Here is a 25820-nt window from a genome sequence, read left to right as displayed (position 1 = left end):
GTGTGTGTGCGCGTGTGTGTGTGTGAGAGATATTTTTTTCACCCCTTGACTTTCACCCTAACTCACTCTCTTCACTTCTTTCCCAAAGATATCTTTATTCTTTTTCAAACTTATCTGTGAAACTCTTATCCCATTTTACATTTGCTCTCCTCTTTGGTTCCCTCACCTTGCCTTCTGCTTTCATAATTTGGTACGTCTTATACTTCCCTTGTCCCACCTAACGGCAACCAATCCTCATACGCTCGTCCCTTCTATTCCACCACCGCCTTCACCACTTCATCCGACCACTCACTGCCCTTTCTTCTTTTCCCTACCATCCTTTGTCCCACATACCATCTTCGCGCACATCCTCCTACCCTCGACTAACTAAATCAGCTAACAGAATGCTAAATAACAAACGAAAGCGGCGAGTGATTGTCTACATAGAGGCGCTGGTAAACTAATGTCAACAACTACAAAAAAAAAGGTGTAGTAGTCCTCGTTTTCAACTTGACTATTATGATTATATTCCCATCAGTTCTTAGACAAGTCTGTTATTCTTATTTTACTTATTGGTTTGCCAATAGTATTACTATCGTTAACTTGATTAGCCATTAATTCTAATTATCAAAATCTGCCATTATATTTTCCTCTGGCAGAAGGTCCTAACAATGGATACCCGTCCATTCCCCCAGGTCAAATTGGTATATGCATTCATGAATGTGGTCCCGAATTGCCCTGTCCTCAAAACTTAATTTGTCGCTCCACTGGCTGTGGTACGGTATGTGAAGGTAAGCATAATTTCTGATTACTTTATTTGTAACTGAATTATATATTTTCTATACTTATTCATCTCATTTTATTTCATTTTATCTGTTTTTATGTTTTTTCCATTCTATCTTTATTGTTTGATTTTGTCTTGTTTTATTTTTCATTTTCAATTCAATAAGTTTATTGTTGATATACAACAAAGGAGAGAGTTGGGTCTTGCCAACTAACCCCTATACATTTTATATCCAATTTGTATATTACAGTTTTGTCAAAATGTTTACATAAATTACATTACAATATCAGTGTTGTATTTACCACCTGAAAGCAAACATCGGATGTTTTTTAATAATCTTAGTTAAGATATCCAGTGGCGGCTCGTGACTGTTATTGATGGGGGGGGGGGGTGGCTGTCTCACAATCAGACACAAATAAAATCTTAAATGTTTTTGTTATTGTTTAGCATACCATTGATTGATAGATTATATAGATAGATAATTATTCAATTATTTAGGTCTTACCAGTAAATGCTTGACTTCCTCAGGGTAGACTTAGGCTATTTGAAAAGAAAGTCCATTCTCCTGTTCTTGTTTTGTGCAAACAGATCAGAAACTTTTTCATTTAGACCTGACATATCATTGATATAAACCTTCTCTATTGAAATCATGGCAAGTACATTTAGCCTCTCCTGCTTCATAGTGCTCCTTAAGAAAGTTTTGACCTTCCTCAGGGTTAAAAAAACAACGTTCGGGCTCTGCTGTAGTCATTGGCATAGTCAAAAGAATTTTTTTAAGTTTTGTCAATTCACAGAGTACATCACCTATGTTATTTTCATTCACAATCTTTAATAGTTCACTCAATTTGGAAAAATCATGCAAATCATTTCTGTCATAGAATACTCTAAGTTCAGTCAAAAGTCTTTCTTTGGCAATCATGGGATAAGCTTCAGTGGCTATTTCAACTTCTTCTAAAGTAACTTTTTGCTTGAAGTTAGTGAAACAGTCTTTGTTGAACAATTTAGCAGCTACTAATTGTTTAGTGAAAGAAAATCTCTCAGCTATGTCAGCACACACACAGTCACACACTTCTTTTGCTTCAGCCATGAGTGTTTTTGTGGGATTTTCACAGTATTTGGAATTTCTTATTTCAGAAATGGCCCTTTTGAAGTTTGTAATAAACTCATGTGCTTTAGTCACATCAATGTCTCTACACTGCATTTGGTAAAAAATCACTTCTACATGAGGCATTATCTGGTGGAAAAGCTCCAACCAAAACTTAAAATTTTCATCATTCAGGGTGTTCAAAATACCTGTTGCTTCTTGTATGGTTATAGTAGCATTTGATGTACTCTGTATTTCCTCCATGCATTTTTTAAGGGTTCAAAATGTTCATAAACCTTGTTGACAGTGTGACTATGAAAGTTCCACCTTGTAGAAGATGGGCGTGGAATACGGCTAGTCATGTGCTTTGTAAGAACATTTAAACGTAGAGGTGACCTTGAAAAAAAATGCGGCTCTGCCCGAAAGGTTAGAGAAAAATATTCATGAACCCTGTGTAACACTTGCAGCATTTTGCATAATAATATTAAGTTGGTGGGCATAACGGTGAATTAAATGGGCGTTATTGTACACTGATTTGATTTTAGCCTAAACACCTTCTTACCTTTCATAACACTTGCACCATCAATTGTTTGAGCAATCAGTTTTTCTGCATTCCCTTCAAGGACTGTGTTTAACTGATCAAGGATGCATTTCGATAACCCATCCGCTGTTTGATTTTCTGGAGTGAAAAATCCGCAAAATCTCTCAACAACCTCTTCACGTAGCAAGTATCTTAGAACAATAACCATTTGAGTGTGTTCTGAAACGTCTGTAGTGTCGTCTGCCATAACAGCAGCAAAGGGAGCTTCTTTCATTTCTTTTCTGATCTGATCACGATATATTTGCAGTAGACAATCGAGAATTTTATTCTGAATAATCTTGGAGACACCTTTGAAGACTGCTTTACTTTCTGAATGGGTCCGCAAATCTGGATCTAATTGTGATGCATGATTTGTCAGTCCTCTAAATACACCTGGATTAGCAGTCATCAGTTTCATCATGTCCACGCAAAGGTAGCTCAAAATGTCTTGGACAAAATTTCACGATTATTGGTAACCTTCTTATTATGTGCATTCACTGAAAGTCTGTATGACTCACTAAGTCTTTCTTTGATATTTACACTGTCAAGAACAGATAGAGAAATGGCATTATGAATATGCTTCTTGATATTTTCGTGTTTCTCTGTTTTTTCTTCCAAGCTCTTTATGCATGTAAAACCATCTTTGGACCATACTGAATTGCCTCCAAACAACAGACATGGAAAGCAAAATAGTGCATTCTTAACTTCACATCCACAGAGCCATGTTTTCCTTTGGTACCAATCACAATTAGAATTACGAATATACCTCTTGTTGTGGCTTACTCCTTTTTGTTCAATTTTAATTTCTGGTAATGAGCGACCTGCTTGTTTAATTGCTACCTTCTCTTGAAGTGTTAACTGTGAAAAATTGAGTTCTTTCAATGCAGAAACCGTCTTTGCTTCTTGTGCCATTTTGCAAAATAATGCTAGGCCTACCTGTGAAAAGAAGAAAAATACCGAAACTATTAAACTGTCGGAGGTTCAGCGATACTTGGTAAGTTGCTAAATCGGAGGTTCAGCGACAGTTGTTCAATTTGGTTGGCAATTTCTATCAAACTCGCCCAAATTAAAAAGCAAAAATTTGTCAAACAAATTTTGATTGGTTAATATTTATTCTCATATTTATTCTTATCTGATTGACTAATTACTAACAGTATAAATTATTAATTCAGATTATATTCAAATGACATCAATACTTTGATCAATATTCAATTAATAACAATATTTAATTAACCTTCTTTTATAGACCGAATTCTATCCTTGGTTGCCATGGTGATGATTGAAGGATAACTGGAAGGATTATTTATAATCATTTTACTTCATGTTTACCGAGTAACTATAGGTAGTAATATTAGTTATTATAGATAATGTTTAACCTATGTAACACAATCGATAGTAAAAATAATGTAATAATCAACTCAAATTTTGATTAGAAATTAGCATTAATCTATGTGTAGTGTTCACGAAACTTCGACTTTTTAAAATTTATTACATACAGTATTTAATTTGTCTTGAAATAGTAATATTTGTTATCATAGATAATGTTTAACTTTCTTGAAATAAGCTATACTAACAAGTAATTAATTTGGATGAAAAATTAAATATTGCACCTACAATGTAGTAAATTCTAAAATATCCAAGTTTGGACGACACTAAAATCATACATGGCAAATTGAAAAACACGATCGAAAATAAGAGTGACGCAAGAACACACACCCATTCACAAAAAAAGTTGAGACAAGACTGCGTGCCAGGCAGTCCACACTCTCCATATAGGCGCATTTTGGCGAGTATAAAAGTCAAATGACTTTGGCCTGATTTCACTTATTTGTGTTTTCGAGAGGTTTTAAAGTCAAATTCTCGGTATCACACTTTGGGTTTGTTTTGACCAGAAGTCAAATCAGGCCAAAGTAATTTGATTTTTGTACTCGCCAAGATGCGCCCAACGACTGAGGCTAGCTGAGCCAAGACTGCATGCATTGCTAGGCAGTCCATACTCTCCATACCGCTCGGGAAGCCTCTCCCCTTCTCCCCGCTTTCGCATAATTAAATAGTAAATAATTTAAGCACTTCCTCATTGTTTTGCAGTATATTTTTCATATAAATATATGAGAATGGGTGTTTTATGTGAATGATAGTCAAACATAAATAAATTAACATTATTTTCGTGAATCCTAGAAATCCACTGGGGTGGCTGCAGTCTTACAGCCCCTATTGACGAGCCGCCACTGAAGATATCATTATCTATGAAACAGCATATGAGCTCAATGAGGTTCCACTGTCCCTGTGGTCTAAATTAATCGATTACTGGGCAATACTGTACATAATGTTGTAGTGAATGTCCTCCCGGCCTTGCACATAAAGTACAGGGCTCAGGTTCTGCTTCCCTGTACACCTCCCAGTAATATTCATATCCCAGCCTGAGTATCATAGTGTATTAATCCATTTGGGATCTATGTCTACCATATGGATATTCCTCTGTATTATTTGATATTGCCTTATAATGCTTATTACTTACACTACCCATCTCACAACATTTATCTAGGTCTATATCCATGCTAGCAATAACATTTTATCTTATTATTGACCATATATGTCTATATGTGCATTCATTACCAGGTATATTGTTAACATCTCTAATTGCACATCGAGCAAGACTATCTAGTTTTTCATTAAAATACAATCCTATATGGGATGGTACCCATACAAAATGAATGTGAGTATTGTTTTTCTCCAGGTTATATATAGCATTTAAACATCTGTTAAGAATATCACAATCAGCTGGAGAGGAAGACACAAGTTCATATAATGCACTCTGACTATCGACAAAAAAGTATAAATTTTTACCCATACTCAAAATAGCATGTAAGCCTTCTAATATAGCATACCGTTCAGTTCTGGTTGATGACAAATTATTTGGTAGTCTTTTTGAAATTTCATAATCTTGAAACTCTTCAGAGGAAGAATGTTCCCTTACAAACACCCCACATCCTGTCTTGGTACCCTCAACTGACCCATCACAGTACACATGTACCACCTTTCTACGTGGGTATTGTGACAACTTATCAAGAAAATGTGCTTTTAATTCGTATTTACACCATTGTTCCTTTGGTTTACTTATCTTTTCAATGTCAATTTTTACATTATATGGATTCCAGGTGGTCTAGTAGTTATTTTTATGAGGGCATTATATTCGTCCATAATATCAAATTTTCTTAGAACCTTACATATTTTGTGAAGATATGGGTTGTTAGTTACACCATTATCATTATATAATGCTAATATATCTCTTTGGAGAGAGTTTGTACCATTACACACTATACGACATACAGTTTGACTCGTTATTTCTTCTATTCTTAAAATACTCGTAATACAGGGTAATCTTAACTCTTCTTAATACCTCTATCTTAGTTGTTGTAGCACATCCTAAAATTATTCTCATTGCCTTATTTTGTATGACTTCTAAGCATTTAAGTTGTGTATTGAATTGCACCAACACAAGTGAAGCATAATCTATGAGGGAACGTATCACATATATATAAAACATACAAAGTATAGATACACCAACACCTGACCCTCTCTTAGCTAAAACTTTGAGAGGGACTAGCCTTGATACACACATATTTTTAACAAATTCAATACAATAATTAGCATTTCTATAACCTAATTGTACACCCAAATATTTGTAGTTAAGGACACGTTCAATTTTTACACCATTTACAATAGATTTCCTACACTATTTCTGTTTAGCTTGAAACTTAGTTTTGATTTCATTTATGACAAGCCCCATGTATGTACACAGTTGTTCAAGCTCATTCACAGCCTTGCTAAGTGTTTTAGGTGTATCACATTGAATAAGTATGTCATCAGCATAAATGATGACTTTGGTACCCTGTGTAAATTCATATCTATACTCGATGCATCGAAAACTGGCCGTTAAGGCGGAGCACGGGGATTCTCCCTGTGTTGCCACATACAAGTATTTTATGATTTTATTTTATTCTAAATTTTGTTTTATAGTTTTATAATGTTGCCACATATAATTATATCATAATTTTTTGTCACACATCACCACTGAGTTAAAAATCAAAGCAATGTTTTTTATACAAAGGTTTCATTTCCTCAAGTCGTGGACATGGCATATGAGCAAAAGAGAGCGACGTTGCCACTCCATCCCTTATCTAGCCACGCCCCCACACTGCATTCAGAAAGCATTGCATCCACACGCACGTTCTCGCCATGGATAAATACATTATATATATATATATATATATATATATATATATATATATATATATATATATAGAGAGAGAGAGAGAGAGAGAGAGAGAGAGAGAGAGAGAGAGAGAGAGAGAGAGAGAGAGAGAGAGAGAGAGAGAGAGAGCGGGCGGGTGAGTCGTGCGGGCCGTGTTATCTGTGGAGATGTGGCAACATCGGGAAATCCCCTAACCCCGCCTTAGCGGCCAGTTCTCGTTGAGTTTAGTATAACAATTTTATCCATTAGTATATTGTACAGCATAGGACTTAGAACTCCACCTTGGGGGGTACCTACCTCGAATGTTTCTTCATCTGATAGTGTTCCCTGTAACCAAACCTTACTTTTTCTATTACACAAATAGTCTTGTATCCATCCTAATAACTTTCCTTTGACTCCCTTCAATACAAGTTACTTTGATAGAGCTAATAAGGAAGTTATACTAATAACTTCCTTATTAGCTCTATCAAAGGCACCTTTCAAATCTACAAATCTACATACACTTGACAAGAAGCACTGGTATTAGCTAGGCAATGAACAAAACAGTCACTAGTAGCACGACCCTTCATGAAACCATATAAATTTTCAGACATTTTATCACCCACTTTATAAATTAACCTACGTAAGACAATTCTTTCCCTCATTTTGCACAAACAGCTGGTAAGTGAGATTGGTCGAAATTTCCCATCACTCTTAGGTACAGGTATAATTATGGCTGACTTCCATGCTGGGGGTAATGTGCTATTTCTGTAAGACACATTGAACATATCTAGTATGGGATTTTTCCCATCAATATTCAGCAATGCATTTATAATAACATATGTAAGTCCATCCTCACTAGGGGCTGTTGATTTACCACTTTTGACAGCATATAATAGTTCATCTATTGATATAGGTACACAAGTGTCATCATCCAACTTAACATTATGATTCACCAACTGTAGCCTTTGTAACCTATTCTCTGCCAGAGCAATTTTATGTCCAACAGGCAGACCAGACAAAGCAGAAGCAGAACTCCATTGTTTAATGAGCTCTTTGACCTTTTTTGCAAGATGTGAGTCACTGGTCGCTGAGGTTTTCTTACCTTTGACCTTATTAACGTGATATCAAACTTCCTGTATTGATTTGGTGTTACGAATTTTATTCAGAAACTCATCCCAATACTTCTTCCTCATGCCTCTCTTCAGTTCAGACAAATGTTGAGCAACTGTCCCCATAGCTCTCCTGACATCATGATCATTTGGTTGTGCTTGCCATCTACTCTGTAAGGCTGCCAATGTATCCTGACAATTTAATACAACAGGGTCATGTGCATATGATCTCTTTTGATTACGAGTGTGCTTCTGCTTAGTCCTGTTGTCACCTACATATTCATTAATTACTTTAAGTAATCCCTGATAAGTATCATGGCATCTTGTAAATTAGTATTGTTATTACTGTACCATTTCTTAACATTAATCAGAAGCCCAGGAAATTTACTTGAGGGGATGCTTAACCTCTTTCTGTGTACTTGTGTGTTGGCAGTGGAGAGAGGGATACATGTCTTAAGGGCAAAATGGTCACTGAGAAGAGATGCTACAACATTAGTTTCACACGTACAAAATGGTATATTAAATAAAGCAACATAATCCAGTCTTCCTCCCTGAACATGTGTAAGGACATTAGCAACAGTAATTTGTACATTATTATTAGCTTTAAGAAAGGTTACCCAACTTACGCCATTAGTATTAGAAGTCTTAAAACTACCTAGGTCTACATGTCTAGCATTAAGATCACCCAAAAGAATTGTACTTTCTTCTAATATGTGCGGAGGTAAATGATCAATGTACAGGGCACCAGAATGAACATACATATTAGTGATATATGTATATAGTCATTTGTTAAATGTAGACACACAGTGATATATTCTATTCCCCCATTGACTCCCTTCTCCACCAAGGAAACTGGAAGCCCAGATCTAATATAAGTAACCATACCTCTACTGCTTCCATCATCACAACTAAGAAGATGTTGATAATATCCTCTGAGTTCATACACCTCTGGCCCAGTTTCCTGTACGGCTATGAAGTCAGGACTCTGTTGAAGAATATATGCATGAATATCAGTTATCCTATCTCTTAGTCCATTAACATTCCATGTCAATAAACGGAAAATTTTGTTATTCATTGTAGGGTTTTGCATCACTTTGGTAGGGGCCACTGATTATTGTTCTTGCTAGCAATGACCTCCCTTCTGAAGGCCTCAAACTTCTCTAGTATTAATTCTATATTCCTAGATAGCCGTTTGTAATTTTCGTGCCTCTCCTTATCTCGCTTTTTCAAATTTTCAAGCTTTCCCATGATAGATTCCATATTCTTTGCTTGTTGATAGTTAGCCTTCTGTATGTCTTCATGCACAGTTTCCTTTACTTCTTGATGAACTTTCTGTATGCCTTGATGCACAGTTTCCTATACTTCATGATGAACTTTCTGAATGTCTTGTTGCACAAATTCCTGTACTTCCCGATGAACTTTCTCTATATCTTGATGCACAAACTCCTGCACTTCTTTAAATTTAGAGTCTGTGTATTCCTTCATCTTTCTCTCAAGCCCTACTCTATTCACTCGTAGTTCCTCAATACTTTCATTTAACAATGCAGTAAGTTTGTCCACTGCCAAACTTAATCGCTCCTGCGCATTAGCCACTGAATTTACTTTATTATTTGACTGAGTAATGGATAGTGACCCTACCTTAGAAGCTGTAGAATCAGTTGATGCTTTCACCTGTTGTAAAGGTGGAAATTCTTCCTGCAATGCTGTAACGTTCCAAGCAGGCCTTGTAGGTGGAGGAGCAGATTGGTATACAGTAGTAGGTATACTTAGTATACTTGGTGGTAGAGTCTTGTTGTAACGTGGTTTTTTAGGGCATACTGGAGAACTTGCATTATGCTGACCTCCATAGTTGCAGTATTTTAGTGGTACAGCTACTTCCTGTTGAATCTTTTCCCAGCACTCCTCTGAGAGATGACCCCCAGCACAATATTTACAACGCATATATGTAGCTCGACATCGCCAACTCTTGTGTCCCCACTTGCTACATCTTTGATATAGGTCTGGCTTTGGAACATAGGGAGCAACTTTCTTCCTACCAACACCGATGATGAGAATTTCTGTGTCAATAGGTCCCGATACTGCTCCTAGGAGTTGTGGCCTTGGATTTTTCCCAACCATCCGTCGTTTTAGCCACTGGAATCCAGCTGGACACTGTAATAAATTGACATTTATGTAAGTAGGAACGTCAAAAATAACCACAGTACGTTGCAAGCCAGTCATAGGTTTCATTACTTGTCCCTGGAAGCCATCTGTTATCGTTGTGTCATATTGCTGACCAACGTTTAATGTGATATATGGTGCATTCCACCCTTCCTTAAAGAGTGGCTTACATTCAGGGTGTTGATTCAAGAGAGCCATATACCACGTATGCAGTATTTGTTTTCCAGAGAGAGGTTACATTTTTCCGGAAATACTATCATGACTCTTTCCCTACCTGTAATGTTGTTGTCCCCAACTATATCCTGATCCACATCAGCTGCTTTAGTGTCTGTGGAGTTATTTTCCTCGATTATCAAGTCTTGGTCCATATCGGCTTCTTCCATTGCAGTCATTAAGGGATCCCTCGTGGTAGCAGATTTAGCTTGATCACTAGACATTCCAACAACCTTCATCCTCTTGGCACGGGAACCGGCATTGTTGACACTATCATTCGGGTTCTTAGCTATCTTGGCCCAGTCCTTCACCTTCCCCACTCCCTGTGATGGCGTCTCTCTCATGCTACTTCCTTCACCGTTTTCATTACTCCGACCTTGTGGTAGAGTCACATCCATGTTGTCAACTTCCTGGGAGTATTCAACAGCAGCATAGGTGTGATCTGAGGAGCTCCTTTTCTTCCCTAACTTCTTGTTCATACAACACAAGAAGATTGTCTAGAGTCAAACTCGGAACAACCTTCCTCTACCGCTGCCCGGCTGCGTCTTGTCTTGTTTTATTATCCAATTTAAACGTTTTGTGACGAAATTTCTTGTCAAACTTATCTGTGAAACTCTTATCCCATTTTACATTTGCTCTTCTCTTTGGTTCCCTCACCTTGCCTTCTGCTTTCATAATTTGGTACGTCTTATACTTCCCTTGTCCCACCGTGCAGCACACCAATCCTCATACGCTCGTCCCTTCTATTCCAACACCGCCTTCACCACTTCATCCGACCACTCACTGCCCTTTCTTCTTTTCCCTACCATCCTTTGTCCCACATACCATCTTCGCGCACATCCTCCTACCCTCGACTAACTGAATCAGCTAACAGAATGCTAAATAACAAACGAAAGCGGCGAGTGATTGTCTACATAGAGGCGCTGGTAAACTAGTGTCAACATCTACAAAAAAAAAAAAAAAAACGGGTGCAGTAGTCCTCGTTTTCAACTTGACAATTATGATTATATTCCCATCAGTTCTTAGACAAGTCTGTTATTCTTATTTCACTTATTGGTTTGCCAATAGTATAACTATCGTTAACTTGATTAGCCATTACTTCTAATTATTAAAATCTGCCATTATATTTTCCTCTGGCAGAATAGTCCTGGCAATGGATACCCGTCCATTCCCCCAGGTCAAATTGGTATATGCATTCATGAGTGTAGTCCCGAAATTCCCTGTCCTCAAGACTTAATTTGTCGCTCCACTGGCTGTGGTACGGTATGTCGTGAAGGTAAGCATAATTTCTGATTACTTTATTTGTAACTAAATTATATATATTTTATACTTATTTATCTTATTTTATTTCATTTTATCTGTTTTTATATTTTTCCATTCTATCTTTATTGTTTTATTTTGTCTTGTTTTATTATCTGATTTAAAAGTTTTGTGACGAAATTTCTTTTCCAATGTGAGCAGTTTCTTTGCGTCACTTTAGGCCTATGTTACATCTTTTTACTAATTTCTCGTGTATTGTTCATATATAGTAAAAGACAGAACTCAAAGACTATGAGTAGATGGAGTTGTATTAATACAATTAAAAATAAACTTTCCGTAATTTGGGTAGCAAGTCCTCCGAGATCGTAAGTCCTACAAGGGTGCAAGTCCTCTGAAGTTGCAAGTCCTACGAGATTGTAAATCCTCCAAGATAATAAATCCTCCAAGATAATAAGTCCTCCAAGGTAATAAGCCCTCCAAGGTAACAAGTCCTCCAAGGTAACAAGTCCTCCAAGGTAACAAGTCCTCCAAGGTAACAAGTCCTCCAAGGTCGCAAGTCCTCCAAGGTCGCAAGTCCTCAGAGGTCGCACGTCCTCAGTGGTCGCACGTCCTCAGTGGTCGCAAGTCCTCAGTGGTCGCAAGTCCTCAGTGGTCGCAAGTCCTCAGTGGTCGCAAGTCTTCAGTGGTCGCCATGTTCCCTTGAACTGACCAGGAAAAAATGTCCGTTGGGTTCGGCCTCGGCCTCGTGACGGAACCCCAACACGGGATCCCCAGCACGGAATCCCTATCGTGGAATTAGAGCGCGGAGCGCTGCGGCCGTAGGCCGCTGTTTGCGCAGCCAAGCCCCCGGCGAAGCCGGGGAGGGCGAATCCCGCGGCTTGTACAAAACAAAAAATATATTTTTCACTGTTTTTGCTTGAGTATTCATATCAATGAACCTATGGATGTGCGCATATACAGACATGAATAAGAATGCCCTTAATAGTACTGTATAGTTCGCATATTTTTATGTGAGAAATAAGATTTATCGACAACCATGACATCTAACAGTCTCTTCTTCTCTACCATTCTCCGCAGATGACGACTAAATCAAAGCTGTAGTTCCAGCAGAGGGTCATCCATATGACCTGGAAGCTTCAGCATAACTGTGCGCCATCTAGGAGGTCATGTGACCACTCACGCATACTCCGATGTTCTCTCTCAAAAAAATCTTAGTAATAATGATTTGTGCGAGCAGATCCATCTACATATGAAGTGCTTGATCATTGTTGAATTCCAGACGAACCTGACTTAGATTTGATAATCAACTTCAAGAAAGGTACTGATTATTTTTCGTTAACATAATGTAAAATTGGTCTCCTACGGCCATTTGCCTCCATTCTGTACACTTTCCAGACCCATTCCCTGGCGCACCTGCAGATGCAACGTTAGCATACCTTTAAGTACCATAGGAGGGGATTTTTCTGTAAAAGACAAAGCTGAATAGCATCGCATGTATAGCAGAAGTAATATCACCAACTATGTAATCAAAATTGTAAAATGGAAAACTGATTGTACTAAGTCATAAAATAAAATTGTCTTCTGCTTTAAAAAAAAATTAATTCTCTGGAGATGTGAGGTTTCCCTCGGCTGATTGAAATCGTCTGGCCTTGTTAAGAATAAAACCGTTGGACGTGTCTATTCGGACTCAATGGGTTATTCGAGACTGGCATCTTCGGCCCTGTTAACACTACCGGTTCAATTACAATGTATGTCAATGGAGGCGTTCACACAGCCGCACAGTTCAAACCGCTAGTGTGAACAGGGCCTTTAGAGGAGCACTAGATATCTAGTGCCTGTCATGAACTTAATTTCGATGTCCTGCATCCCTTTGCCTCATCTCTCTACTAAGAGGAGGGCAGCAGGAATTCGAAGCGAGATTCGAGGGCTGGGAACCTGAAAGAGGAGGATGCTATCCCCACCACCTCCAAGTGGAGCTCCTCGGGACCTGCTCCCACATGGGAATTGCCAAGAGCGAGATAATGACTGAGGCTGACAGCTTATTCACTTTCTCCCCCACTATATATATATATATATATATATATATATATATATATATATATATATATATATATATATATATATATATATATATGTATATATATATATATGTATATATATATATATATATATATATATATATATATATAATTTTTTTTGTGACAGTTGCATGCAGGATTCGAACCCGCTGTACTCGGCCATCCGTAAATTACCTTCCCAGTGCCCTAACCACTAGACCACAGAGACTATAAAATCCTTGAAACCTGGAATCGAACTGATTCCCGAGGGAAGGAAGATCACTTATTACGGTGATCCGAAATTCCTGTTTTACTCAAGGACCAGCCCACCAGTGGTATGGGGCACTGGGAAGGTAATTTACGGATGACCGAGTACAGCGGGTTCGAATCCTGCATGCAACTGTCACAAAAAAAATTATCGGTTTGATGTCGCTGCTATTAGCGAATTACTCTCATAGTTACAATGGCGATAAGCGTGAAAGGGATTCGACTCGGCCCTTACCCCATACCACTGGTGGGCTGGTCCTTGAGTAAAACAGGAATTTCGGATCACCGTAATAAGTGATCTTCCTTCCCTCGGGAATCAGTTCGATTCCAGGTTTCAAGGATTTTATAGTCTCTGTGGTCTAGTGGTTAGGGCACTGGGAAGGTAATTTACGGATGGCCGAGTACAGCGGGTTCGAATCCTGCATGCAACTGTCACAAAAAAATTATCGGTTTGATGTCGCTGCTATTAGCGAATTACTCTCATAGTTACAATGGCGATAAGCGTGAAAGGGATTCGACTCGGCCCTTACCCCATACCACTGGTGGGCTGGTCCTTGAGTAAAACAGGAATTTCGGATCACCGTAATAAGTGATCTTCCTTCCCTCGGGAATCAGTTCGATTCCAGGTTTCAAGGATTTTATAGTCTCTGTGGTCTAGTGGTTAGGGCACTGGGAAGGTAATTTACGGATGGCCGAGTACAGCGGGTTCGAATCCTGCATGCAACTGTCACAAAAAAATTATCGGTTTGATGTCGCTGCTATTAGCGAATTACTCTCATAGTTACAATGGCGATAAGCGTGAAAGGGATTCGACTCGGCCCTTACCCCATACCACTGGTGGGCTGGTCCTTGAGTAAAACAGGAATTTCGGATCACCGTAATAAGTGATCTTCCTTCCCTCGGGAATCAGTTCGATTCCAGGTTTCAAGGATTTTATAGTCTCTGTGGTCTAGTGGTTAGGGCACTGGGAAGGTAATTTACGGATGGCCGAGTACAGCGGGTTCGAATCCTGCATGCAACTGTCACAAAAAAATTTATCGGTTTGATGTCGCTGCTATTAGCGAATTACTCTCATATATATATATATATATATATATATATACATATACGGATCCGGTACATAATGTCTCCATGGTTTGTGGTTCATAATGCCTCCTGCATAAAATGTCTCTTGTCAATAATATTTCTCTTTATTCTTTATTATCATATCAAGTATATCCATAATGATTAGACCTTATCAAACAAACTATAGTTGCCATCAAAGTGTATAAAAAAAACACCTTTATGTAGCCTCTCCTCCGCTCCTACCCTTTCCTCCAGATTATTAAAACCCAACTCTCTTTATTTGGCCAATTATCCACAAAATTATATCTCTTCATCAAATCAATCAGTTAATGTCAAAGTGTCAATACGGGAATCATCACGTCAGCGAAAGGAAAACTTCAACACGAAAAGCTGCAAAGTTGTGAAAGTGGACAAAAGTACAAGAGGACTACCAGTTTGTTCAATAGGCCATGAAACAATTACAGGATTAAAGCGAAAGAGTTTGCAGTGTTAGTAAGGGATGATTTGTCATTAGATGAACATATAAAATACTTTTTATTAGACATATAGGCTGTTAACAAATATATGAGTGGTTTTCCAACACATAGATGAAGAGATGATGACAAAATTCTCACAATCTTATCCAACCCAGACTGTAATATGCAGCAGTATTGTGATCCCCGTATAAAATCAAGAATGTAAATACAATCGAAAAAATGTAAAGAGCAGCATATAAGAAAGGAATAGAAATACTAAACATTCAGCCATTTAAAGAAACAAAAGAAAAGGTGACTTGCCTGTGGTAGGCGGTACATTATGCCTTCACCCAAAAGATGGCGATTGCTTTCTACTATATAATAACAAAGAGCGTATCCACAGTGAAGGACGAATGATCATCTTCGCCAGTGACGAAGGCCTGAAGAAGCTATCCGAAACCAAGAAATGGTTTATGGATGGGAACTATCAAAGGACACCAAGAGTTTTTGAACAACCGTTTGGCGATAGTGTGATATCAGTTGCTTATGCATCCCGAACCACTAAAAACCAACAGACATACGAAGAACTTTTAAATGTGATTGTGGCACAGTGCGAGCATATGGGTTATTTTCCGAATCCTAATACAGTGATGCTCGACTATGAATTGGCAGCACACAATGCAGTGTTTTCGGTTTTTGGCGATGACTTAGAATCTTAAGGGTGCTTCTTCCATTTAACTCAGAACAAATGGAAGAAAATTCAGACATTGGGATTATCTAATTTGTACCGGAGAGGGACATTATCAAAGGAATAAAACATCTCAACAATATAGCCAATAACATTATCTAGTATTTTGATTACATCTATGTAAATGGATCGTTCCGTCATGTTCGTGCACCAAATGAATAAATAAGATTCAAGCGATCAGCTCCGTCATTTCCACCAAAAATGTGGAACGTTAATAGTGCAACTATTGAGAATAGTGACCGTACAAACAATTTGTGTGAGGCCTGGAATAACCGTTTCTTGAAACTCGTAGGACATAGCCATCCAACGATATGGAAAGCAATCAGCAGCATAAGACAGGAGAATGCCGTTGTCTGTCAGCCTTCAAATTGAACAGGATTCGTTTTGTAATCCAACAACCAAACATCTGAGGAAGCAATGTGTGGATTAACAGAGGCGTTTGTGTAACTTATGTTCATCCTATCGAGATAACAACATGGACAACATTCCTCACTAGATTTGGTGAAAAAAAAATTAGATTTGTTTAAGTCTATATATCATATTAGGATATTTTTGTTTTGATTAAATGTATCAAAAGAAATGTGATTGTATATCATAAACACAATTTCATTATTCTGAATTATTCGTTGGATTTATTTTGGTGTTGATCATTTGCATTCGAGGGTAGGCAGAGAAAGGGAAGTAAGGATTGGGGATAGTGGACATATGAATCCAGGACATAATTCCATAGACCAAAATCCCACATATTTCTATTGTCTTACTGCTGCCTTACTAGATCAAAGTACAGATGCCTATCAATTTATTGGTGTATCATATATTCATCAAATATATCAAAATACATGTATATCCAAAAACTTATCTAAAAATGAATACAGAATATATATCATATGTGGAATTATGTATGACATCATGTTGAACTTTGGTTTCTCTTACTTTTGATCTTGGAACAGTACTAAAATAACTCCTCAGTTAACTTCATGTCCTAATTATTTTTGTAGTCAAACATAAATATAGAATATAACTATTTCATATATATATATATATATATGTATATATGTATATATATATATATACATATATATATATATATATATATATATATATATATATATATATATATTATACATACCATTAAACACGTTTAGAAAAATTAGGAGACATTTTGTCTTGGAGACATCTTGTCTCGGACACATTCTGTCTAGGAGAAATTTTGTACACTGAAAATGGAGCAGGAGACATTTTGTGTAGAGACATTTAGGGCGTACACCGTCCTAAACACAGCCTCTACACACCAAACCAAACAGGAGAGCCGCCCTCAGTATGCTCAACTATAACGCGGTAAGAATACTGACAGTAATAACAAAAAGATGAGGGAGCAACAACCCTCCCGAAGTCCCCATGTTGCACTCCCCATCCAGCCCCGCAACACTTCACAGTGGACCAAACGAAAAGGTTCGTCCCCAAACTCAAGAACATTCTGCAATGGTAACCCCAGAGCAATTACCCACCCTCTCCACAAAGGATAACACACGCCGCTGTTGGCAACATCAACAAACCCAAGTACCACAATCAACAACTCCGATCCCACTATGAGATATTACATTCATGATCCTACACTGTTTCTCTAACCAACTTGACTTGTACCAAAATGAAGTGGACTCTGATTTTGACTACCCAAGATTCTTTGTCCTGAAACCTACTAACAATGACTTTAATAATGAAATGATCCACGTAAGTATACAATGAATCTAAATACCAACACGGAACTCCTTGTAATATGTAGCCCCAAAGAGACACCCTAACCATAGAACTAGAATCAAGATATGAATTTGACTAAAGTCAAACCCCTAACAATCCTGGCACACGGTCGACGGCGCACGGTGAAAAGTTGATACGTGTCAAATGAGCCTGATGTGACAAGCGAAGGATTCTGCTGAATGATACGTCCTCCCTTTTTTACTTCATCGTCGAGTGTGTGACGTTGTGAGGCGAACCTTACGTCAGTAGTTTGGAGGGTCGTGGATATGTGTTAAACGAGAATGTTGCTGTGCCCTCGTGCTGTTACAAAATATCGGTTGTGTTGATGTGAGGACAACCACTGACACATGCAGGATTTGATTATTTTTAGATTATTTGTCGGGTGTTGCTCCAAGTATTATTGGTACCTGGATTGCTGCGTTGTAAACTACAGTCGATAACAACCAACCCATCAGCAGCATTACATCATTAAAGCTTTGGTGTGAAATATAAAGGCAAACTGGAGCCTTTGACACTTTCAACATGGCGTCCTGCTCTCAGTTGTATGACGTCGTTTGGCTTTAACAATAAAAAGTAAATAAAGTGAATTATGGTCCATTTAAGATAACCTTATCTTCAAAGGATTACAAAATAGGAGCATGCCGACAGGAGACCTTTTGGTCCATAAATAGGTCAGATGCGAAAAAATTATAATAATGATAAATAAATAAATAAAGTTACATATCAACAAGTGAATAGTAAATAATACTGAATTATCAGATAAACGATAATAAATAGTAGTCATACAAATAATAATAAACAAACAAATAATATAAAATAAATGGCAGGCCTTACAGCATCTTATTTAGATGTTAATTTATCTATATGACTCTTGAAGATCAACTGAAAATTATTACTCAATGTGATTTCTATCAAAATATCGGTAACAGACGAACCTTTCCTTCGCCGATCTTCGGCTGTTCTCGTAACGCTCTATCGGCTGCGACGTCAATCTCGTTGTTTACATTCTGATGCATGGCATATGCGTGTACTATAAAATGTCATACTGCGCTGTCATCTTGATCTGTGATCTGTCATATTTCGTGTTAGCAAGGTTTTATCAAGTATTTAGTTCAAAAATAGTTTATTGTGTCGCCTCAAATTGCAACAGTGATTCGACGAAACTTTCTGGTGCGGATGGACTTAATTTTCACTCTTTTCCGAAAGATCCTGTTCGCAACAAGGACTGCATCATTCGGTGCAGAGGGCACGAGTCATGAGAGTCTAGATTGAAAATGAAACTCTGTTCGAAACTCGGGACCCTGGCCTTGTCAACAAGCACGAAGGCCATGGTGAAATATATCCAACATGTCTGCACGAGCCCGTTGACCATAGGGGAATGGCTGAAAGAAGGTAATAAGCCCAGTTCACACTATCAAAAATTTGATCAAATATTCGTCCTCTCCCCTGTATAATGTAATAAAATTTAACAGTCTTTGACAGTGTGAACCTGGCGTTTCTTGTAAGTTATAATACAAGGAACTGGCATGTAGAACTGGTTGACGGAGAATAATGGTTATTATCAACATTGCACCATGTTTTTAGCTTTGCACTTGCTTCATACTTGCACGACACAACAACCTGCTTATCATCTTGCTTTCAGGTTCAAAAGTACACAAAGAGATTGAGCTAGTAATGCAGAAGGCACTTCTCAGGGATATCGGCCAGTTCTTGCCTTGTCAACAAACATCAGCACTGGAATCGTATCACAAGGTTGTGTGCTTCTTTGCTCCCAGGTCCCAGCACTTTTTTATGAAGCAATGAAAGAAAGGCAAGTACATATCTAACTTCAAACATCACTTGATGTAATTTTACTACGGTAATTCAGGGACAAGGGGACTGAATTTATATTGAGAATGGTAAAAGCATGGTGATTGAAAATTATCATTATACATATTGCATCCAAACTGTGAAACTACATAGGACTTCCTACTGTAGCAATGTGATAAATCCAAAATTAATACTTGCCTAATCTTTTATTGTTCTGATAATATGACAAATTAAACAATAAAATGTACAAACCATAAATCTCCATTTTGTATTCATAGAATATGTGCATATTTTACTTATTGAATTACTGAGATTACGTTCTGAATATCCATCATACAAGCTTGCAAGAAATGCCAGACTTCAGTCCGCTATAAAAGTTCCTGAACCAGTCTGTTCCAAGTATGAAAAACAAGAGAAGTCTGACAGACATCATCCAGAAACAGGTCTAGGTTTAATCGTCCAACACTGAACTTTTTTTTTATATACCAAGGACAACTAGTGTTCCAAATACAATTCAAAGAATCTAGACTAAAGTAATTGCTGAAGGGTGTTTAAATCTTGTGTAATGTCTATCTGGCGCAGGCCATTTTTTCCTAATTTGGTCTCTGGCACCCGGGAGGGGCAGGTTTTTTTGTTGTTGTTTTTTTTGCCCAGTCGCAGGGTTGCCAGATTGGCTTTTTTGACGCCAGATTTGGCATTTCTGGCTTATTTTAAAGCAGTTTGGCGTGGGAAAAATTATTTGGCGTTTTGGCTTTTTCTTGGCTTATTCTGAATTAGCTTGGGGCAATATTTTTTCTTTATACATTTCTTTATTAAATAGACAATACTTTTTCCGTTTGCTCTTTTTATCCATAGTTACTTTGTTTTGGCTTCTTTTCCCAATTTACTAGGCTATAAAATATTTTTTGCTTGTTTGGCAACAAATATATAACAGTCCACGAGACTATAAAAATAACCGAGGAAGTGGGTCTGCCCCACATCTATCATAACTCTAACTTCCTTCCATTTCATTCTTTCCTTCCACTAAACCCCCAAATCCCCCCTTCCCTCCCTCTCCCCCATCTTATCTATCCTGCCCTCTATCTATCTATCAACAGTGTTGACCAAAGTTATTGCGATGAAGCTTTGAATTTAGCACAATTGCAGTGACCAGTAATAGTTTGCGGTAACACATGCTTTATTGGTTTGTATCTAGTTGTATTAGAGTGGTATTTAGTTAAACTTTTGCAAAATCTATAATAAATTGGAATGTATCATGCACATTTTCTGTGTTACTGCATTGAAAACAATTTTGAGTGTATGATTTTACGTATTTGACAGCTATTTTTAACATTAAGCCAAGCGGGACTGACGTTGTATTTACGGATGTTTTAGTTTAGTTTTCTTGTGCATATTTTCTTTGCAACAGTTGATACTTGGAGTGCGCAATGCCTTTAACGTGATAGAAATATACGTCTTATTGAGTCATTGCGAAGATACCAATATATCAGTATTTCTGCATTGCAAGCAGTGTACATGCTTCAAGTTGGTGATTCGAGTTTAATTTTTAGTTGGTCTCCAATCTTGAAAGTGTACATTGTGGAGAGTTTGTACACGAGATTAGAAAACTGTACATGTGAAATGTTCTTTTCAGTATTGTAGTTGTACTTTATAAATTATGTGATACTGATTCTTTTTTGTGGTTTATATAGATACTTAAGCAACCTACCCATATCATCGAAGAAATGGAAAACTTCTTATGATAGTAATAGGAAATATAACAGCAACTGGGAGAAAACATTTGTGTGGCTTAAAAAAGCTAGTGATGGTACTGAATCAGCATACTACAAATTATGCCACTAACATTTCTTCAAGATTGAGTAATTTGCAAAACCATGAAATGTCTGAGAATCATAAAAAAAAACCAGTGAAAGGACAAATACAACTGAATATGATAATATCACAACTGTACCAAATCAGAAAAAAAGATATAGGTGACAAAATTAAAGCTGCAGAGCTGAAGTTGGTTGTAAGTACAACTTGCCATAGTGCAATACGTGCAGTTGACCACAATAGTGAAATAATTGCTGAATTTGGACAAGGTAGTACGCTAGAGCACATTAAATTCCATAGAACAAAATGTTCATGTTAGATAAAAAAAAATTAATTCTCCTGCTCTAAAAGCTGAACTAATTAGTGATTTTCAAAACAAGAAATATGCCGATTGTGGATGAATCTACAGATGTTTCCACACATAAATAAACAACTGTGTATTTTGATTAGAGTCTTCAGTGATGGGACAAAGGAAATTGTGACTGGATGTTTAGGTTTATTTCCAATAGTTGATGCTACAGGTGAAAATCTATTCAATTTAATTGATGATGAAATTAAAAATTGTTATCAGAATCTTGGAAACTGCATTGGGTTTGCATCTGATTGTGCATCTAACATGGTTGGATGCAATAACTAAACTCTTTATGGTCTAGGCTTAGAAATGCATCTCCTTCCTGCATACACCTCAAATGCACATGCCATTCTCTAGCACTATGCATTCAGTATGCACTGGACAAGCTACCTGGAAATGTTGGCTACATGTTGACAGAAGTACCTAATTGGTTTCGTAATAGTGAGTTACGACGAGAAGCATGCAAAGAGTTGTTTCAGATAATGAATATGGTTCCAGATTCACAGCGAGCACAGACTGCTCCTTTCCCATTCGAAAAGCCTTCTTCTACTTGGTGGCTTGTTCGTGGAAAGGTTTTATTTAACATATTGATGAACTGGGAAGAACTTAAGGCATATTTTTCTTGTGTAAAACCTGGCAATGCTACAGTTGGTGCAAAGTTTAATGTAAGGCAACTTAAAGGTTCATGGACCACAAAAACCAATTATACTTTCAGTTTGCTACACCAATTGTGCAGAAGTTTGAGAGACTGAATTCTGTTTTTCAAAAAAACAAAAACAAAAGCTGACCCTCATGACCTCTACAAACAAATATTTTTACATGAAAAGAGTCTTCAAAGCAGATAATTTGATGGCAAAGGGCATAAAAGAAACCTTGAACAGGTTGATTTTGGTATTAAATTTTTAGTGGAATGTAAAATATATCTAAAGCAGAAAAACAGCACTGAGGCTTGTTTAGAAGTAAAAAAAAAAAATTATGCATGTCAATCCTAGAAGAAGCTTTCAATCAGTTTACACATAAACTTGCTTCAGCAAAAAATACCTTTCAAAAGTTTATCAAACCTGAGCCCTGCTACCATTCTAAACCAATTTTCAAGACCAGCCTTTTCAGAAATGCCTTTCATTCATATAGCAGGAGAAAACACAAGTTTCATTGAAGAACAATATCGAAAACTTCCTTTTGTAAATTGGAAAGAAAAAGCTCCTTTCAATACAAATGGAGTACCTTCAGGCTTCAGACACTGAACAATTCTGGGTAGGTGTTCTTGAATATCAGTCATTTAAAGAGCTAGCCTCCTTTGCTCTTAACTGTCTAATAACTCCAGTCAGTAATCCTATAGTTGAAAGATTTTTTTCACTTGTAGCATCTGTTAAAACAAGGGCTCGAAACAGAATGCAGCTAGATCTTCTTAATGCAATTATGAGAATAAAAGCAAAGTTATTGCTCAGTGGCAAATGCTGCAAACACTTCCATGCATCTCAAGAAATGCTAAAAAAAATCACATCTGAGAAGGTTTGTGGAAACTTTTCTACTTGTGAAAGTGAAAAGGATGTGGATGATCTTAATCTGGAACTTTTTCTATGAGGTATGGATAATATTAAAGTTTATATGTGTTGACATTTTTGGCGTTTTTTTTAGAATGGTTTGGCATATTTTTTTTTTCAATGCTTTTTGGCTTACAGTTAAATTTTCATCTGGTAACCCTGCCCAGTCGTTGCCAACATCACTCCTCTAAATTACGATAAGCAAGATACTTGTACAGCCTGAAAGAAATAAAAGTACTAATTTATGATTATTCATTTTGCTGTGAATTTATAAAAATATGTATTTTTACATAGTCTATTGTTTATATATTTTGTTACATGTATCTTTGTACCGTACCCATATTGGAACACGAAAGAGCATCCAAATCCAATAAATCTTCTTCACTCGACGTGAAGTCACTTTCGTGATGCGCGCAAATGTAAACAACTGCTGTTACGTCATCAGTTGCCCTAATGGTAGAAAATGTAACTACGACATTGAAAAGTTCGTCTGCTATCAGGCACTTTTAAGATCATGTTTGGATAAAATCAAGACTATAAAATGCTAGAAACGTGCATTTTAGTGTTCTAACTTCTTATCATGTATATTTTCATACATGGAATAAAAAAATAAAGATATTTTTTTCAGTTGACCTTTAAAGCTTCGAACTGAAGTACAATGCGCTGCCTATGCAGGAAATGTATCCCATTCATTGGCGAAGTTGTTTCTACCCACTTCCAAAGTAGATATATTTTCTGACAGATTGAAACCATTATTTCTTGCCGGATTCTCATTCAGTGTGAAAATTTTGTCACTTTTGGTGTCAATTCCCTTCAGAATCTTAAAGACCTGTATAAAGTCACCCCTGAGTCTATGCTTTTTTAGGAAAAACAGTCATATGTTTTAGTCGATTTTCGTATGATTTATTTTTGATATTTGGAATCAGTTTTGTGGCTCGCCGTTATACTTTTTCCAATCTGTCAATGTATTTAACGAGATTCGATGACCATAAGGAAACAGCATATTCCAAATGTGGACGAACTAACGATTTACTGTATATAGCTTCTTAATGAGAGATGGACTTTTGAAGTCAAAAGATCGAGCAATCAGTCCTAGAATCGTATTTGCTTTCTCAGAGGTTGAAATACACTGCTTAGATGATTTGAGATCGTTACTGATAATTACGCCAAGATCCTTTTCACTATCTACTATTGTTAACGAATTTCCAAATAACTTGTAATCGTACTTACTGTTATTTTTTCCTATGTGCATAACCTTGCATTTGCTTGTGTTAAAAATTTCATTAGCCACTTTTCAGACCATTCCTGTACTTTATCTAAATATTATTGAATATCTAATTGGTTAAAGTGATCATTTGCCATTCCACACATTTTTGTACCATCAGCAAATTTGGAGACAATAGATTTCAGTCCATGGTCTAGACTATTTATATATGATATGGATAGAAGTGGCCCAAGAACGGGACCCTGAGGAACTCCAATCGTAACATTTTTCCATCTAGAAGTTTTGTCATTTAGAACAACTCTATTTTCGATCGTTCAACCAGTTACTAGTCCAACTTAGTAGGTACCACTTATTCCGTGTAAAGCTAGTTTAAGTAGTCTTTCGTAGGGGACGGTATCAAAAGCTTTTGAAAAGTCTAGTTATATTAAACTTATTTTTTCTTTTGTCATAATTCGAGATGACTGTGTTGTAGAATTCGAGTAAGTCACGCAAGAACGTTTCCGTCTGAATCCATGCTGGCTATCAATTATCAAACAGTTACTTTCTAAATGATGTTCGATAGCATCTCTGATGATAGTTTCCACAATTTTCCTACGATTGAAGTCAAGCTTATAGGCCTGTAGTTATTTTATTTCTTTTTGTCACCTTTTTTTAAACATGGAAGTAACGTTAGCTAACATCCGTTCTCTTGGGAAGATTTAAGATTCGCGGATGTCAACCGTCAGGCCCTGGTGTTTTATTAACTTCGAATTTTTCTATACACCTTTTAATTTTTTATTTTGTTATATTTACCGTAGTAAGTTCACCCTATACTTTTCACAGGTTTCAGTTTGGAGTTCACTTCGAGGTGTTTCGTTTACGAATACTGAGCTAAAGTAGTTGTTTAAAATATCATACATTCCTTCATTTGAATAGCCAATTTGACCGTCAGCAGATAATAGTGAGCCAGTGTGATTCCTAATAACCTTTTTTATATCTAATGTAACTATAGAATGGTTTGGGGTTCTCTTTGGATTTATCATCGATATTTATTTGGCATTGTCGTTTTTTTTTAATCTCTCTGTATTATTATACAACTTTGATAGTCATTAGGTGCACCCGAGCACTTGTATTTCTTATAAACAATACTTTTTTCAGTTTCTCTGTCAAGCCATTCTGTGATTTTGTTTTATGTAGTTGTATATGGTTGTGCCAAGTGCATCGTTGTAACTGTGTCCTAATGTATTGTGATGTGTGTTTAAGTCCCCTATGAGATATACTGGTATTTGTTTGCGCATGAGGCTGAGAATGTCTTGGGTTGGGAAGTGTGGTCTGCGAGGGGG

General features: G+C 37.1%; 1 protein-coding gene across 1 annotated transcript; it reads right to left on the bottom strand.

Moving 5' to 3' along the window:
• Window positions 1-1382: 1382 nt before the first annotated feature.
• Window positions 1383-2845, bottom strand: LOC143023976 (uncharacterized). Its single transcript, XM_076182660.1, has 3 exons — window positions 2410-2845; window positions 2144-2262; window positions 1383-1958 (listed from the first exon to the last, which is right to left on the bottom strand). The coding sequence occupies exons 1-3, from the start codon at window positions 2843-2845 to the stop codon at window positions 1383-1385; spliced, it is 1131 nt and encodes a 376-aa protein (XP_076038775.1).
• Between the last annotated feature and the right edge of the window lie 22975 nt (window positions 2846-25820).

The sequence above is a fragment of the Oratosquilla oratoria genome, unplaced genomic scaffold (genome assembly GCF_046742065.1).
Source record: "Oratosquilla oratoria isolate Oo_2021 unplaced genomic scaffold, ASM4674206v1 SCAFFOLD74, whole genome shotgun sequence".
Lineage (NCBI taxonomy): Eukaryota > Metazoa > Arthropoda > Malacostraca > Stomatopoda > Squillidae > Oratosquilla > Oratosquilla oratoria.
Note: the sequence above shows the minus strand (reverse complement) of the source record. Positions and strands in the feature narration are given on the sequence as shown.